Source organism: Leucoraja erinacea, chromosome 15 (genome assembly GCF_028641065.1).
Source record: "Leucoraja erinacea ecotype New England chromosome 15, Leri_hhj_1, whole genome shotgun sequence".
In the NCBI taxonomy this organism is placed as follows: Eukaryota; Metazoa; Chordata; class Chondrichthyes; order Rajiformes; family Rajidae; genus Leucoraja; species Leucoraja erinaceus.
Window position 1 is genome coordinate 24085622 of NC_073391.1, and position 14722 is coordinate 24100343.

At 43.0% G+C, this 14722-nt stretch overlaps 1 protein-coding gene across 1 annotated transcript in view; it reads right to left on the reverse strand.

The window, feature by feature from the left end:
• Nucleotides 1-1836: 1836 nt before the first annotated feature.
• LOC129704048 (GDNF family receptor alpha-1-like) overlaps nucleotides 1837-14722 on the reverse strand; it is a 190181-nt gene continuing 177295 nt past the window's right edge. Inside the window, exons 8-9 of the mRNA XM_055646917.1 lie at nucleotides 11618-11671; nucleotides 1837-2995 (exon numbers count right to left, since the gene is read on the reverse strand). Of these exons, the coding sequence (XP_055502892.1) occupies nucleotides 2825-2995; nucleotides 11618-11671 (225 nt within the window). The 3' untranslated portion in view covers nucleotides 1837-2824. The remainder of the gene's footprint in view (nucleotides 2996-11617; nucleotides 11672-14722) is intronic.

Sequence of the window (14722 nt, forward strand, 5' to 3'; positions counted from 1 at the left end):
ACAAAGAGTAGGGATTAACAGGTCCCTTTCAGAATGGCAGTGACTAGTGGGGTACCGCAAGGCTCGGTGCTGGGACCGCAGCTATTTACAATATACATCAATGATTTATATGAAGGGATTCAAAGTAACCTTTGCAGATGACATCAAATTTATATTCCTTAAAGAAGATACAGTGAATATCCCTATATAAACTTGTATGTTGTAATGAGATCTCTACAACTACATCGCCTCTGCGAAAGGCATTTTCGAGCCCAGGTTGGTATAATCACCCATCTCCGTATATATTGTAACACTATAAATTAGATGTAGCGGTCTTGCCTGAAAAATAGTGACAAGCGACTTTCAGAAAGCATTTGATAAGGTTCCACGTAGGAGATTAGTGGGCAAAGTTATGGCACATGGTATTGGGGGTAGAGTGCTGACATGGATAGAAAATTGATTGGCAGACAGGAAACAAAGAGTAGGGATTAACAGGTCCCTTTCAGAATGGCAGTGACTAGTGGGGTACCGCAAGGCTCGGTGCTGGGACCGCAGCTATTTACAATATACATCAATGATTTAGATGAAGGGATTCAAAGTAACCTTTGCAGATGACACAAAGCTGGGTGGCAGTGTAAACTGTGAGGAGGATGCTATGAGAATGCAGGATGACTTGGACAGATTGAGTGAATGGGCAGATGCATGGCAGATGCAGTTTAATTTGAATAAATATGGGGTTATCCACTTTGGTAGCAAAAACAGGCAGATAGATTATTATCTAAATGGTGTCAAGTTGGGAAAAGGGGAAGTACATTGGGATCTGGGGGGTCCTTATTCATCAGTCAATGAAAGTAAGCATGCAGATACAGCAGACAGTGAAGAAAGCGAATGGCATTTTGGCCTTCATAACGAGAGGAGTTGAGTATAGGAGCAAAGATCTCCTTCTGCAGTTATAAGGGCCCTGATGTGACCACACCTGGAGTATTGTGTGCAGTTTAGGAGAAGGCAGGAACAGGGTACTGATTGGGGATGATCAACCGTGATCACATTGAATGGCTCGAAGGGCCGAATGGCCTACTCCTGTACCTATTGTCTATAATGCACTGCCACCTTATTCCAGGTAGCACATGAGATTCCTGGTAGGTTAACTGGCCAAGAAACTATACCAGCACCCTGTTTCTCTTCCGTTCTATGTCCTCCATAGACAGTTGTACTCTGCCGGTTCTTATGTACTTGTTTTCAATACACTACCTTATTTGACTGTTTGATTTAATGGTTCTTATGGTGTATATGCTTGAAATAGGATGAGAAAAAATTGATGTGACACTGCAGTTGTCTGAGTCAGTTGACTTAATGTGTGACTTCAGTTACACAGCTTTTATATTCAAAGCACTCCGTGATATTTCAGTTGTAGAATTGTTTTTGACTTGGAATAAAATGGCTGTATGACATTTTATTGTAAGGTACAAAGCTCAAATTCTGTTGCTTTATCTTTGCCAATATTTGCACAAGGTTGTCACAATGCTTCATCTTAAATCCCATCTTCAATATACAACTCCTTCCTCAAAAGAGAGCAGTGAAACAATGTGTTTGATGAATGTTTAGATTTACAACAATATAATCTAACCCTCATGGATATCACAAAAAACTATTAAAAGATTATATGTGCATTATAATAAGGCAATGTAAAACCTTCATAAATTAGAGTGTCATCCTATTTGTTTTGTTTTTCATGAATGGTGACTAAATATAACGTGCAAAACAACAGTCCACTAATGAACAAACAGAATTTGAATCACTTTCTTGAGACAATCTACAGTGTCAAATGTACAGATGATATAAACAGACAAGAAGTAATTGATGAGTAAACATGTTTTAATGCTCCATTGTAAAATGTGACATATATTTTCCACTATTTTCGGTGTCGCTGTTGGTTACAGCTCAACGTCTCTTTCTTCTGGTCTTCCACTTATCTATCAAATTCAGATATGTGAATTGTAACCATTTTCAAGCCGAATTGTGATTGTTTAACCACTGCCATCCAAAAGGTTGCTGGTCATTGTCCGGATTGCTGCAGAACACTAGTAACATAGTGAACTCCTTATTACATTGCTGGATGCTTGATCTGTGATAATGTTGTTCACTAAGTGCTTACAGTTATTGACATAAGTTCAAAGGAATACAAACTTCCATTTATTAAGGCTAGCTTTAAAATAAATCATTAATTTTGTAAATATCACCGTTTAAAGAATTTTAAGCACTTCACAGATTTGAGTTTGCAGTATATAGTAAAACCCAATTTTTACAAAGGTTTGTGACATGGGTAATATGGTTTTTTTTTCAGCTGTGACTGCAGACAATTTACATAAACATTACAGGAAATTTGGACATATTAAGATTTAAATATCTGATGCAATCCAACTAATAATTGAAGATGAAAAAATACAATAAATCTTCCTATTCTTCAGGTGAAAACGCTTGTGGGGTGAAACCCGGTATCAAAGGAAATTACATGGTGCCTCTGCTGTGATAACCTAACTTGTCAGATTCAATTAAGCAGTTGGATGGACAATGCATGCAGGATTCAACATAAGCTGCTTCCAAGCTTAAGGCTGGGTCAAAAATAAGTGCAGCCATAATTAAATCCTGGCCCATCATACCCAGAAGATTTTATTTGGACTGTAGGATTGCACAAAGTAGCCCATAATTCACAAGAAGCGAGCTTTCTCCCTCCCCCAACTAGTTACAATGAATCTGCTTCAGCAGGATGCCTTCACATTATCTCTAGCCTTTTCAAAAAATTAAATGGACAGGAAATATATTTTGTACAGGTCCTTAAATGAAACTACAAAGTTTCTGTCGGGTGGCAGGAAAGAAAAGTTGAATGTGCAATAACGATCACCCACAACGCTCTGCTGATGTGACCCTCGCGACTGAAAGCAGATGAAGTATCTTGAGATGTCTGTCCTTTGGATTGTATTGCAGAAATCTCCTTATCATTTGAAGAGCTCTGTGTCTGAAAATAATTAAAATTTCATCAGCAAATACTGTCATTGAACACATAAAGAGGGTTCTTCTTAAATCTGGAAGAAGTGCATTGGATCACCTGGTTATGGTAAATATTGGAGTTTAAATTGTACATTGCAAAACAACATAGAGTTCTCCATCCACTGCATCTTGATTAAAGGTCATTCATCAGATAATTCTGCTCCTCCCTTCACAGATGCTGCCCGACCTGCTAAATTCCACAGCATTTTCTGTTCCTTTCAATGTATTTAATGTTACTTTATCATAATGTGCCAACTGAGGAATTATTCTTCACATACCCAAATTCTTAACATATCTATCCAGAATAGACCTTGTGGGGATATCTTGCATTCTTCCCCCCTTTTGAAAATTTACTCTTTGCCACTTTTCTTTTCCTAATAAATTTGTAGCCACTCTGTCACTGTTCCTTAAAAGCCTTCAGGTTAAATTTTACTTATGCAAAACGTTCACATAAAATATCTTTCAAAGCTCTTTAAAAATCAATTTTCATAATATCATAATATCAACATCAAATTTATATTCCTTAAAGAAGATACAGTGAATATCCCTATATAAACTTGTATGTTGTAATGAGATCTCTACAACTACATCGCCTCTGTGAAAGGCATTTTCAAGCCCAGGTTGGTATAATCACCCATCTCCGTATATATTGTAACACTATAAATTAGATGTAGCGGTCTTGCCTGAAAAATAGTGACAAGCGACAACAGCAATATAATCTCAGGCTGTGTTGTGAGGGTTAATGTACACCTTATTAAAAATTATTCCAATTATTCCATGTTCAGGGCAGAACAGTAGTACAAACAATTGGTGCTGCTGCCAGACTACTACACTGACCTGGGTTCAATCCCAATGTTGGGTGCTTTCCGAGTCATAATGATCCTAAAAGATGTGCTGGTAATTAATTGACTCATATAAATTGCCCCAGAGTAGGTGGGTGGCAGGAGAATCAATGGGAGCTAATAAGCACACAGGAGAGAATAAGTTACAGGGAAATAATTGGGGGAATGAGATCGACTGAAAAGCTTTGAGAATTGGCACAGGCTTGATGGGCTGAATTACCGCACATCTATGATGCGGGAAAATGTGAAATGTGAACAATCATTCTCATTCACTTCAGAGAAATTAAGAGTTACATTGTTGATGGTTATAGGCAATGCAGAAGCTTAACTAGTTATTCCACCTAACCAATGACAATAAAACTACAGGACATGAATATAACATTTGCAAACCTCAAATGAAATTAGGGATTAGAAGTCCAATTTTCCCACAGTGCATTTGGCTGCCAAAGATAATATTCCATCAATTCTACTTAATCCAATATTGATTAACTGCTTTAATGAGCAACTGGAGCAATATCTTCATATGTAAAGAATTTAGTCTGTTAACAATACACTGAAGTATAGTTGATAAAATACTCTGCAGAGACACAATGATTTGGCTCATTGTTCTGACAACAGGAAAACTGTTGAGGGAATCCACAAACTAACGAATATAATAATTATTGATAATAATGAATATATTATATCAGTGACTAAGTTCATTGATAAAATAATATCAATGTTCTTTAGTCATTGATGTAATCATATAATATCAATGACCTTGGTCTATACTTAAGGATGAATGGATGAGGAGTTGGTATGTGATGAGAAGATGAGGAATGAGTGGGGTTGATATTCCACATGAAGTCAAGTTCAACATGCCTCCAATTCACTTCTGGTTCCAATGGCAGCTAGCTGGCAAGGAGCCAATCCACTGCTTCCCTCTTTAAATAATTAATTAACCTGCGTTTTTATTTGTATTTCACGTATAACACTGGCCAAGTTTGTTCCCCCGAGAAAAGCTGGCTTGAATAGTTTTGAGCTTTTCCACTTCTGCTTGAAAGACAAGTAGACAGGCGGTAAAGAAGGCATATGGCATGGTTGCCTGCATTGGTTGGTGGATAAGTATTAGGAATTCATGTTCCTGCTTTATAAAGCTTGGGTTAGGCCACTTTTTGAGCGTTGCATTCAATTCCTGTGGCCCTATTATAGGAAGGATGTGGAGGCTTTGGAAATAGTGCAGAAGAGGTTTACCAGAATGCTGGCTGGATTAGCTACAAGTAGAGTTTGGACAAACTTGGATTGTTTTATATGAAGTGTTGAGAAAGGTGGAAATGTCAAACCCTAGTTATTATTTGAGAGGAGGAAAGTTTAAAGGAGATGTGTGCAGCAAGTTTTTTTATACAGAGAATGTTAGGAGCCCTGAATGTACTGCCAGGATAGTGATAGCAATGTTTAGGAAGTAAATGGGCAGCCTCATTAACAGACAGGGAAATCAGGAATAAAGACCATGTGGAGTTTAAATTGGCATCATGGTCGTCACAGACACTGTGGGATGAGGAGTCTGCTTCTAGTCTATACTGTTCTCTGTTCTGTTCCTATGATCGAGCCTTCCACTCCATTCAACATCATGTCACCCACTTGCAAAATTTGCAACATTCAACATAGCTCTCACGATGTCCTCAAATCCAGACCTGTTTTGTAACCTCCATAATTCCTCTCAATCCTGATCTATATTTAGATCCATAAGATCTCCTGTAGAAACAAAGAACTGCAGGTGCTCTATTACAAAAAAGAACCCCAAAAGAACACCATGTAACTCATGGAAATTGACCCAACCCTTAAACGTTACCTGCAATATGTTCTCCAGAGATGTTGCCTGACCCACAGAGTTACTCCAGCACGTTATGTCCCATAAAATCTCCTCTTCAATCCTGACCCAAAGTTCCTTGTTGACTGTATCTGAAGTCCTGGCTACTATATATCATTAATTATATAATCTGGCTGCCCAGTATCACAGTCTGCCCTCTCCTCATTCTCATCCATTTCATCTCCCAGTACTTTTCCACCAGTCCCTCCTTCTCCTCACCTGCCTGCCTGCCACTCCCCTCTCATCAGCCTAACTCTCCTCACCTGTTGTACTCAGTTGCCTCTGATCACCTATTAACCCGGTATATAGACTCTCCTCACCATTCACACAGTTCCAGATTGTTCTCAGCATTCATGCAAGACTCTCCAGCGATTTCCCGACTGCCTACACGGATTCGAACCTGCCTGCCCCTGACCATTCCGTCCTGTCGTCTTCCCGGATATCACCTCAGCCTTCTGACCAATGCCTTCGTCCCGTACCTCCTGGTTTCTGTCTGCCTCTGGTGTATCCCTGCAACGGCTCCTCGACTTCCTGCCTGGCTTCAACTCTCCTTTCGTCTGTCCCTCGCTGGTTTGTTTGCATTGTGTGTTGGATCTCCGGGTTACCGGACCTTCTGCTATCCCGACTACGTCTCCTGCCTGCCCCTCTTCGGAACCCTCGCTCAATCCTGAGCCTCTGTGTGAGTACGGTGTACCCATTCCTGTGTTACTACTCTGTGTTACAATATTGTAAAAAGGTTCATTATCAATTATAACTGCCTGATTCTGTGCTGCTATTGGGTCCAAGCTATACCCGTTACAGTACAATCTGGCCCACAATGGACTCAGCGCACACAACGTCTCCGTCAAACCGCTTCGAGGGGATTGAGCACATGCTCCTGCAGCACGAAGCTATGCTCACTGCCTCCAACTCCGAGGTTCAACAGGCTGTGTTAAGCCATGAGCAGGCATTGGTTGCACTAGCCACCCAGGTCCAACAGCTGACGACCACCCTCGCCCAGGCTACACCGCAGGCTTCGCCTCCGGCTCCGACAGCACCAGCTCCCGGTCCGCCAATACCATTACCTGAGCCTCGGGTGGGAACCCCGGAGCGCTACGCTGGAGACCCGGAGGGCTGCAACCCATTCTTCACGAACTGTTCCATTCTCTTCGTCCTACAGCCCTACACCTTCGCCCAGGAAGCGGCGAGAGTGGCGTTTACCATTAATCACCTGACTGGCAGAGCTTGGCTGAATGGGAGCGACGCACGCCGGCTTGCTTCTCTTTCCGGGCCTTCGCCGCGGAGCTTCGCAAGGTGTTCGGTGAGGTTTCGATGGGTCCGGATGCTGCGGGAGGTCTGCTGGGGTTGAGCCAGGGGAACCAGAGCGTCGCTACTGTGGCCTGGCGGGTCATTACATCTCCAAGTGTCCAGTAAAAGGGCCAGACTCACCAGTAGCGGAGGAATTACTGGTGATTCGAACCTCTGAACTTTCCTTTGCCCGACGCCCTCTTTGTCATGCCTGTCTGCTGTTGTCTGATGGTTCTCGCACCCTCGCCACTTTCATAGACTCGGGTTGTGACATTAATCTTATGGACATGGAACTAGCCCGTCAGCTAGGCATCAGTTGTGTTCCCCTGCCTAAACCTATTCCCGCCAACGCTCTCGACGGCCATCTCCTGGGGACTGTTTCTCACCAGACGGTCCCAGTGCGCATGCTCCTGTCTGGCAATCACCATGAATGAATGAATGAATGAATCTCTTTATTGTCATTGCACATGGTACAATGAAATTTAAAAGTCAATCCCACGGTGCGATTCACAAGAGCAATTTTAAATATGTATATATTTTTACCTTTTCTTGTATATAAAAAAAAAAAAATTACAGATAAATAACAATAGCAGCTGAGGTAGAACCATTTAGTTGAATGTGAGTGTTATTTCTTATTTTGCATTGTTAAGTCCACGTATGGCTATGGGGTAGAAGCTGTCTCTGAGTCTGTTTGTGCGAGTTTTGAAAGACCTGTACCATCTGCCAGAGGGCAGCAGGTGGAACCGGTTGTGTCCAGGGTGGGAAGGGTCCTTTAGGATGTTGGCTGCCCTGCCAAGGCAGCGAGAGCTGAAGATGTCCTTCAGGGAAGGCAGTGGGCAGCCAGTGATTTTTTTTGTGCGGTGTTGATGACCCTTTGAAGGGCTCTCCTGTCCGCTGCAGAGCAGCTGGCATACCATGTGGTTATACAGTACGCCAGCACACTCTCGATGGAGCAGCGGTAGAAGGACACCAGCAGCTTCTCCTCCAGGTTGTTTTTCCTGAGGATCCTCAGAAAGTAGAGTCGCTGCTGGGCCTTCTTGACTCCTGTGGTGGTGTTTGTAGTCCAGGAGAGATCCTCTGTAATTTGTGTGCCCAGGAATGAAGTCTGAGACCCTTTCCACACAGTCCCCATTGATGTATAGGGATTTGGGGGCTGCACTGTTCTTACGGAAGTCTATGATAATTTTCTTTGTTTTTGTGGTGTTTAAGATGAGGTTGTTGTCTGAGGGAACCGAGCAGCCTTTCTTGGTTTGGACTGACCACAAGAACCTTGAATACCTCCAGTCAGCCAAGAGGCTCAACTCTCGTCAGGTCCGCTGGTCTCTCTTCCTCACCCGCTTCAACTTCTCCCTCTCCTACCGACCTGGGTCCCGCAACGTGAAGCCCGATGCCCTCTCTCGGCAATTCTTGGCGAAGGAGGAGCCTGCCTCTGGCACCAAGACCATCCTCCTGTCCTCGCACAGGGTTGCCTCCCTCACCTGGGAAGTGGGAGGGTTACGGTCCAGAGGAGAGGTCCTGGGTTCCTGCTCGACACATCCTGGACGCCTCCCTCATCAGGGAGTTTCACCGGCATCATCCCGACCAGCCGTCCATGTCCGCCACTCCCAGAGGGGTCGCCGCCCCCTGAGACTCTGTCCCCTCTTCCGTCTGAGGCACCCAGTGACGACGAGACAAATCTTTCCTCTGATGCCATGGAGGAGGATGCGGACATGGATGTCTCAGACGAATATTAGCCCTCCTCCGGTCCCCCTCCTCCCACCCAACTCTGCGTGGGATTGGGTTTATTTTACTATTATTTTTTTTTTTTGTTTGGTGTTGGGACGTCAGGAGCTGTCCCTTGAGGGGGGGAGGGGGGGGGGTTCTGTCACAGTCTGCCCTCTCCTCATTCTCATCCACTTCACCTCCCAGTACTTTTCCACACCGGTCCCTCCTTCTCCTCACCTGCCTGCCTGCCACTCCCCTCTCATCAGCCTAACTCTCCTCACCTGTTGCACTCAGTTGCCTCTGATCACCTATTAACCCGGTATATAGACTCTCCTCACCGTTCACACAGTGCCAGATTGTTCTCAGCATTCATGCAAGACTCTCCAGCGATTTCCCGACTGCCTACACGGATTCAAACCTGCCTGCCCCTGACCATTCCGTCCTGTCGTCTTCCCGGTAGCACCTCAGCCTTCTGTCCCCGACCTCCTGGTTTCTGTCTGCCTCTCTCCTGGGCTGTTTGGTGTATCCCTGCAACAGCTCCTCGACTACCTGCCTGGCTTCGACTCTCCTTTCGTCTGTCCCTCGCTGGTTTGTTTGCATCGTGTGTTGGATCTCCTGGTTACCGGACCTTCCGCTACCCCGACTACGTCTCCTGCCTGCCCCTCTTCAGAACCCTCGCTCAATCCTGAGCCTCTGTGGGAGTATGGTGTACCCATTCCTGTGTTACTACTCTGTGTTACAGTATCGTAAAAAGGTTCATTACCAATTATACCTGCCTGATTCTGTGCTGCTATTGGGTCCAAGCTATACCCGTTACACCCAGAGCTGGGAAACAGAGTCTACAAATGTTACCTACCGTATTTCCCGGCAATGAAGACACACCTGCGTCAAAGACGCACCCCCATTTTGAGTTGCTAAATTTTGAAAAAAGGCTGGCGGGTCATAGAAATTCTCACGCTTAAAAAAATAAAAATAAAATAAAATAAAAATAAAGAAAGTAACAATTCAATTTACCCAAGGCTCCCAGATCTCCTCCATTCTGAATGGGTGGGGGGTGACGGCAGGTGAAGAGATGGTGGGAAAATGGGAGCACACCAGACAAGTTAGATTAGTTGTGATCTTATTGAATGACAATACTAGTTCAAGGGACAAATTGAGGTTACTCGTGCCGACACAGGAGTAAGCTCCACCGCCTGCTGTCCTGTTATCCATCGCCCGCTGAGCCGCTCTGCTCAATGATCTTTGCTCTTGAGATGGTCCTCTCACTGTCCGGTCTCCGAGCCAGGTCAAAAATAGGGATAACAAGAATCTCAAAACTAATACCAACTGCTTTTGTGCGCATCTGTTAACAATCACTTTATTTGCTTATTAATTGATGTGTGTATATATTTATATAATGGTATATGGACACACTGAACAGTTCTGTATTCATGCCTACTATATTCTGTTGTGCTGAAGCAAAGCAAGAATTTCATTGTCCTATCTGGGACACATGACAATAAACTCTCTTGACTTGAAGACAGCAGCATTGTTATTCTCTCTGTTATTCTCACTTGACTGACAACCGCCACACACCTCCAAAGCATAGCCTCATGCAAATTTACATTGAGAGACATGGAACGGGCAGTGAATGCCATGCAATGTCACCCAGCGCAGGAAGCGAGGCTGTGTCCTGCTCCCAGCGGCAGTCGGAATTTAATGATTTACGGGAAGCGGCTGACATGAGCAAGGCAAGCGAGTGGCAGGAGAGAAGTGTTCAGAAGGAGAGCACTGCCAGAAGTGAGTGGGGAACTGAGGCCAGTTGTCCATGATGTCAAGATCCCAATGCTCAGCACTTCATGTTTCAGAGTTGGCTAATGTTATTGATTTGTAATAGGCCTGATTTGTAATTAGCTGACAAAGCCTTAATTTATTAATTTGGAATATCCAGGTGGATGGGATAAATGTAATATTAAAATGACATGCAAGGTGTCAGGCTGTCTGTCACAACATACAGCGCCAATAACCCTTTATTTCCTTGCGAGGCCCGGGACTAGCTGCAGTTCCCAGGTCACCTGCCCCGGGACTGGCTGTAGTGCCCAGGTTGCCTGTGAGCCCCAGATTTAGCTGTAGTTTCCAGGTCACCTGCGATCCCTGGATCTAGATGCATTTCCGCTGTCCGATCCCGGCGGCCACTCGCAGCCACCTGAGCTACTGAGTGAGTTTCTGGCATGATCCTCGTCCCCCTCCTTCTCAACGCTCCTGCTGTCCTTGTAACTTTGCCCTTGGCAGCCCAGCCGGGCTGTCCCGGGCCAGACTCCCCACATGCTGTGGAAGGAGCTCTTCCCTTCCAGCAGTGCTGCCCTTTTACAGCTGCTGTACTGAGGGATAGCCAAATCTATCTTTCTTGGCTTACAATCTAACCTTCAGCCAACAAGATGCAGGTAAATTTTCGGGCCTTATTTTAGGGTAAAAAATAGCCGGGAAATACGGCAGATCCTGCAATGTCTCCAGTTAAGCCTATGCGGGATAACATGGTTGTTAAATAGCTCGATTTACAGGCTAATTTATTAAACATTGCAATTATTGATTCAATGCAGTGGATGAGTTAAGGTGACATGAACCTTTACATCACGTCCAATTCTTGAGGATCCATTATAATTTGATAACCCCATGCCTATTAAGATAATGCGAGATTTTAATTATTGGTCTTGGTGTGAATACTTTCATTTTATTTAAATTCAGGTTATGGTATCTTAAAATTGTAAAAATCATAACTCTGTTTCATACTGCCTGTTGAAAATACTTGTTAGCATAATCCATGCACAGCACTGCATTTTGCAAGAATATAAATTATTCACACAATGTTTAGGCACTATTATTATTTTAAAATAGTAAGTCCATTGTTACTTATTTATTTAATGCTTACCTCTGTAATACAAAAGTCCTGGTTTACTGATACATTGGAGTGTAGTCTTTGTGCCTGTGTGCAGAACGTAGGTAAATATTAGCTTAATGCAGATATACAAACTAGAACAATAGCTGAAATACAAGGGAAAGTATAAAGCTTTGAAGCCTATGTGAGGCCAGTTGTGAGGAGTTGGATAATGAATGGTCAAAGGAGCCTCTGAGTTCCACTGAAATCTGAACAGGTAGAACAGCCCAAAACTTTTCAAAACATAAATGGGTAGCTCAAGGTCAAGGTATTGGCAGCGCAAAAGTTTCAGGGAGGCTGATCATCCATGATTTAAAAAATGACCATGCTAAGGAAAAGAGAAGCACTGACTGGCAAAAAGATTTAGGCTTGCAAATCCCAGGGCTTATGCCATAAGGCTGTAGTTATGCTCAATTAAATCTCTCAAGAAAGTCAAGGTTGGAAAATTTGGATTGTGTTGGCTGGAAAGTGGTGGGAATTGCATCAGCAGCTGTGCAAGTATGTGGAAAGAACCCAGAGTAATTAAGGTCAGGAAAAAGACATTACATTCACACCCAGAGGACTTCATGCAGTTAATAAGCTCTTGGTAGAGCGACAAATCTGGCCAGATATAAAAAGCAGAAGTAAGCTCGTTTTATTGAAAGTGGTGCCTAGACTAACATAGGCACCGTTGCGGGGAAAGGTGAAGCCTTGTCAGGAACAACAGCTCAATCAATACTGCACCAGCCTTCCTTTCTATTGACTTTGTGGAACACTGATTAGTATTGATCTGTTATCATTCATTGACATTCATTAAGATGAGGGGAAAAATATTTAATAGGAACCTGAGGGGTAATTTTACACAAAGTTTGGCAGGTATATGGAACGAGCTGCTGGAGGAAGTTGAGGCAGGTGCTACCACAACATTTAAGAAACATTTAGACAGGTGCATGGATGGGATAGGTTAACAGGGATATGGCCAAAACACAGTCAGGTGGGCCTAGTGTAGGTTGGGCATGTTGGTTGGCATAGGCAAGTTGGGCTGAAGGGCCTGTTTCAATGCTGTATGACTCTATGGCAGACAGGTTACCCCAGCATTCAGAACAATACAGTAAAGAAATGTTAATGCTGGTTGGACAGATTTCTGAGATGGCTACCCACTACTACTTACAAGTTTTGCTTTATTCCTGACCAAATTTTCAGTAAAATATATCATACATTTCTAAATGATAAATATTTAACACCAAAAATTCAATCTTTAATGAACTAATTATTTTCCATTGATTGGAGACATAAGCGACTGCAGACGCTGGTATCTTTAGTAAAATGCAAACTGCTGGAGTAACTCAGCAGATCAGGCAGCACCTCTGAAGAACACAGATAGGCGACATTGCGTTGTCAGGATCTGCTTCACTCTGATGAAGGGCCTTAAACATCACCTATCTGTTTTCTCCAGAGATGCTGACACAATGCTGGGTTACTCAAGCTTAGTACTATAGGTACATTTATGAATACAAGAAGGCATGTTACGCTTTGTGGAAAAAATATCAGACATCATTTTTGAGTTGAAGTTAACTGGGGAATTAGTCCTAATCAGCTGCATTCTACTTCACCCAATACACAGTGGGAAGGCATTTGGTGACTTCTAGCTGTGCCAGCTGTCGGAATGTAAAAACATTCAATGATAATACAAATCGTAGACTGGCAGAAATTCATGTGCATCTGTCACGTGGTTTTTCACGTGCACCAATTGTTCTTGTATTTGTAAAATCTGACTGGCAGTTCTTACTGGGTTCACAAAAATCCAACAGGCCACTGACTGCTGATGTTACCATTTCCATAATGCACCTGGATTTGCTATCACTCTCCCTCCCCTTTACGAGCATCTACCTTTCACTCAACTCAGTGGCGTTGGAGTAGGATCAAGCCTGGGTAAATTTTGAGTGTGTACTCATTCAACACTCAGTATATCAAATATATAAGTACACTTTAGCATTGACTCAGGGAGTTGTACATTGCAGTTAGAGGTTAACTGACCCATGATAGTTCTTTATAAGAACAACCTGGTTATGCCCACTCTTCCACCTTCCATTATCATGTTACAATAAAATGTCCCAGAATTTCTCAAATTCCCTTTTGATAGCTCCCACTGATGTTATTTTGATCAGTCTATCAGATAATGGATTTCAAATACAAACCACTTGACATGTTAAAAAGATTTCCTTGAGTTTTGCCAATCCATTTAAATCTGTGTCCTTTGGTCCATTTGACCATTCAGCCATTGGAAATAAGTTTCTCTACCTTTCCACCTACAGTGAAAGGTGATTATCAAACCTCAGTTTAGTCTTCAATACTCTGTGGAGAACAAACTCATCTTTTTTCATGTAACTGTAGCCTCTCATCTCTGGAAGCAGTCTTGTAAATTTATTCTGAAGCTGTCACAGTAGGTTCAAATCCTTGTTAAACAGTGATGCGTGGAAATGGACACAGTACAACTTCTGAACATCGTAACGTTCTAGTTTCTATTGCTGCTCTCCATTAATTTGATATGATCACCAACATCTGCAATTTGGAACATTAACAGCACAGCCATATTCACTCATCACTATGGGCTCACTGACCCACCTTGGTTACCTTTTAAGTAATGCCAAATTTTTAAATATCTCATGTTTTTCCAACTCCCTCCATAACCACACCTCCCCCTCACCTCTCTGAAACTTCCTCTAGCCCACAGAAAATGTTTTTTTTTTGCACCATCATTTTCATTTCTGGCTTCTCCAGCATCCTTGACTTAAATTATTCCACCTTTAGTTGTCCTGATACAGGAATGTCCTCGCAAAACATCCTTGTTACTTCTTTCTCCATTTTCTCTTGAAATGCCCCTTTAAATCTAGTTCAATGTCCATTGTCAAATTTAGTTTAGTGATAGAACATGAGATCAGGTTCTTTGGCCCACCATGCTGACCATTGATCACCCATTCACACAAGTTCTGTTTTATCCCACTTTCTTATCCACTCTTTACACACTGAGGGGGTGAGGGTAATTTACAGAGGCCAATTAACCTATAACCTTGCATGTCTTTGGGATGTGGGAGGAAACCAGAGCACTTGGAGGGAAAC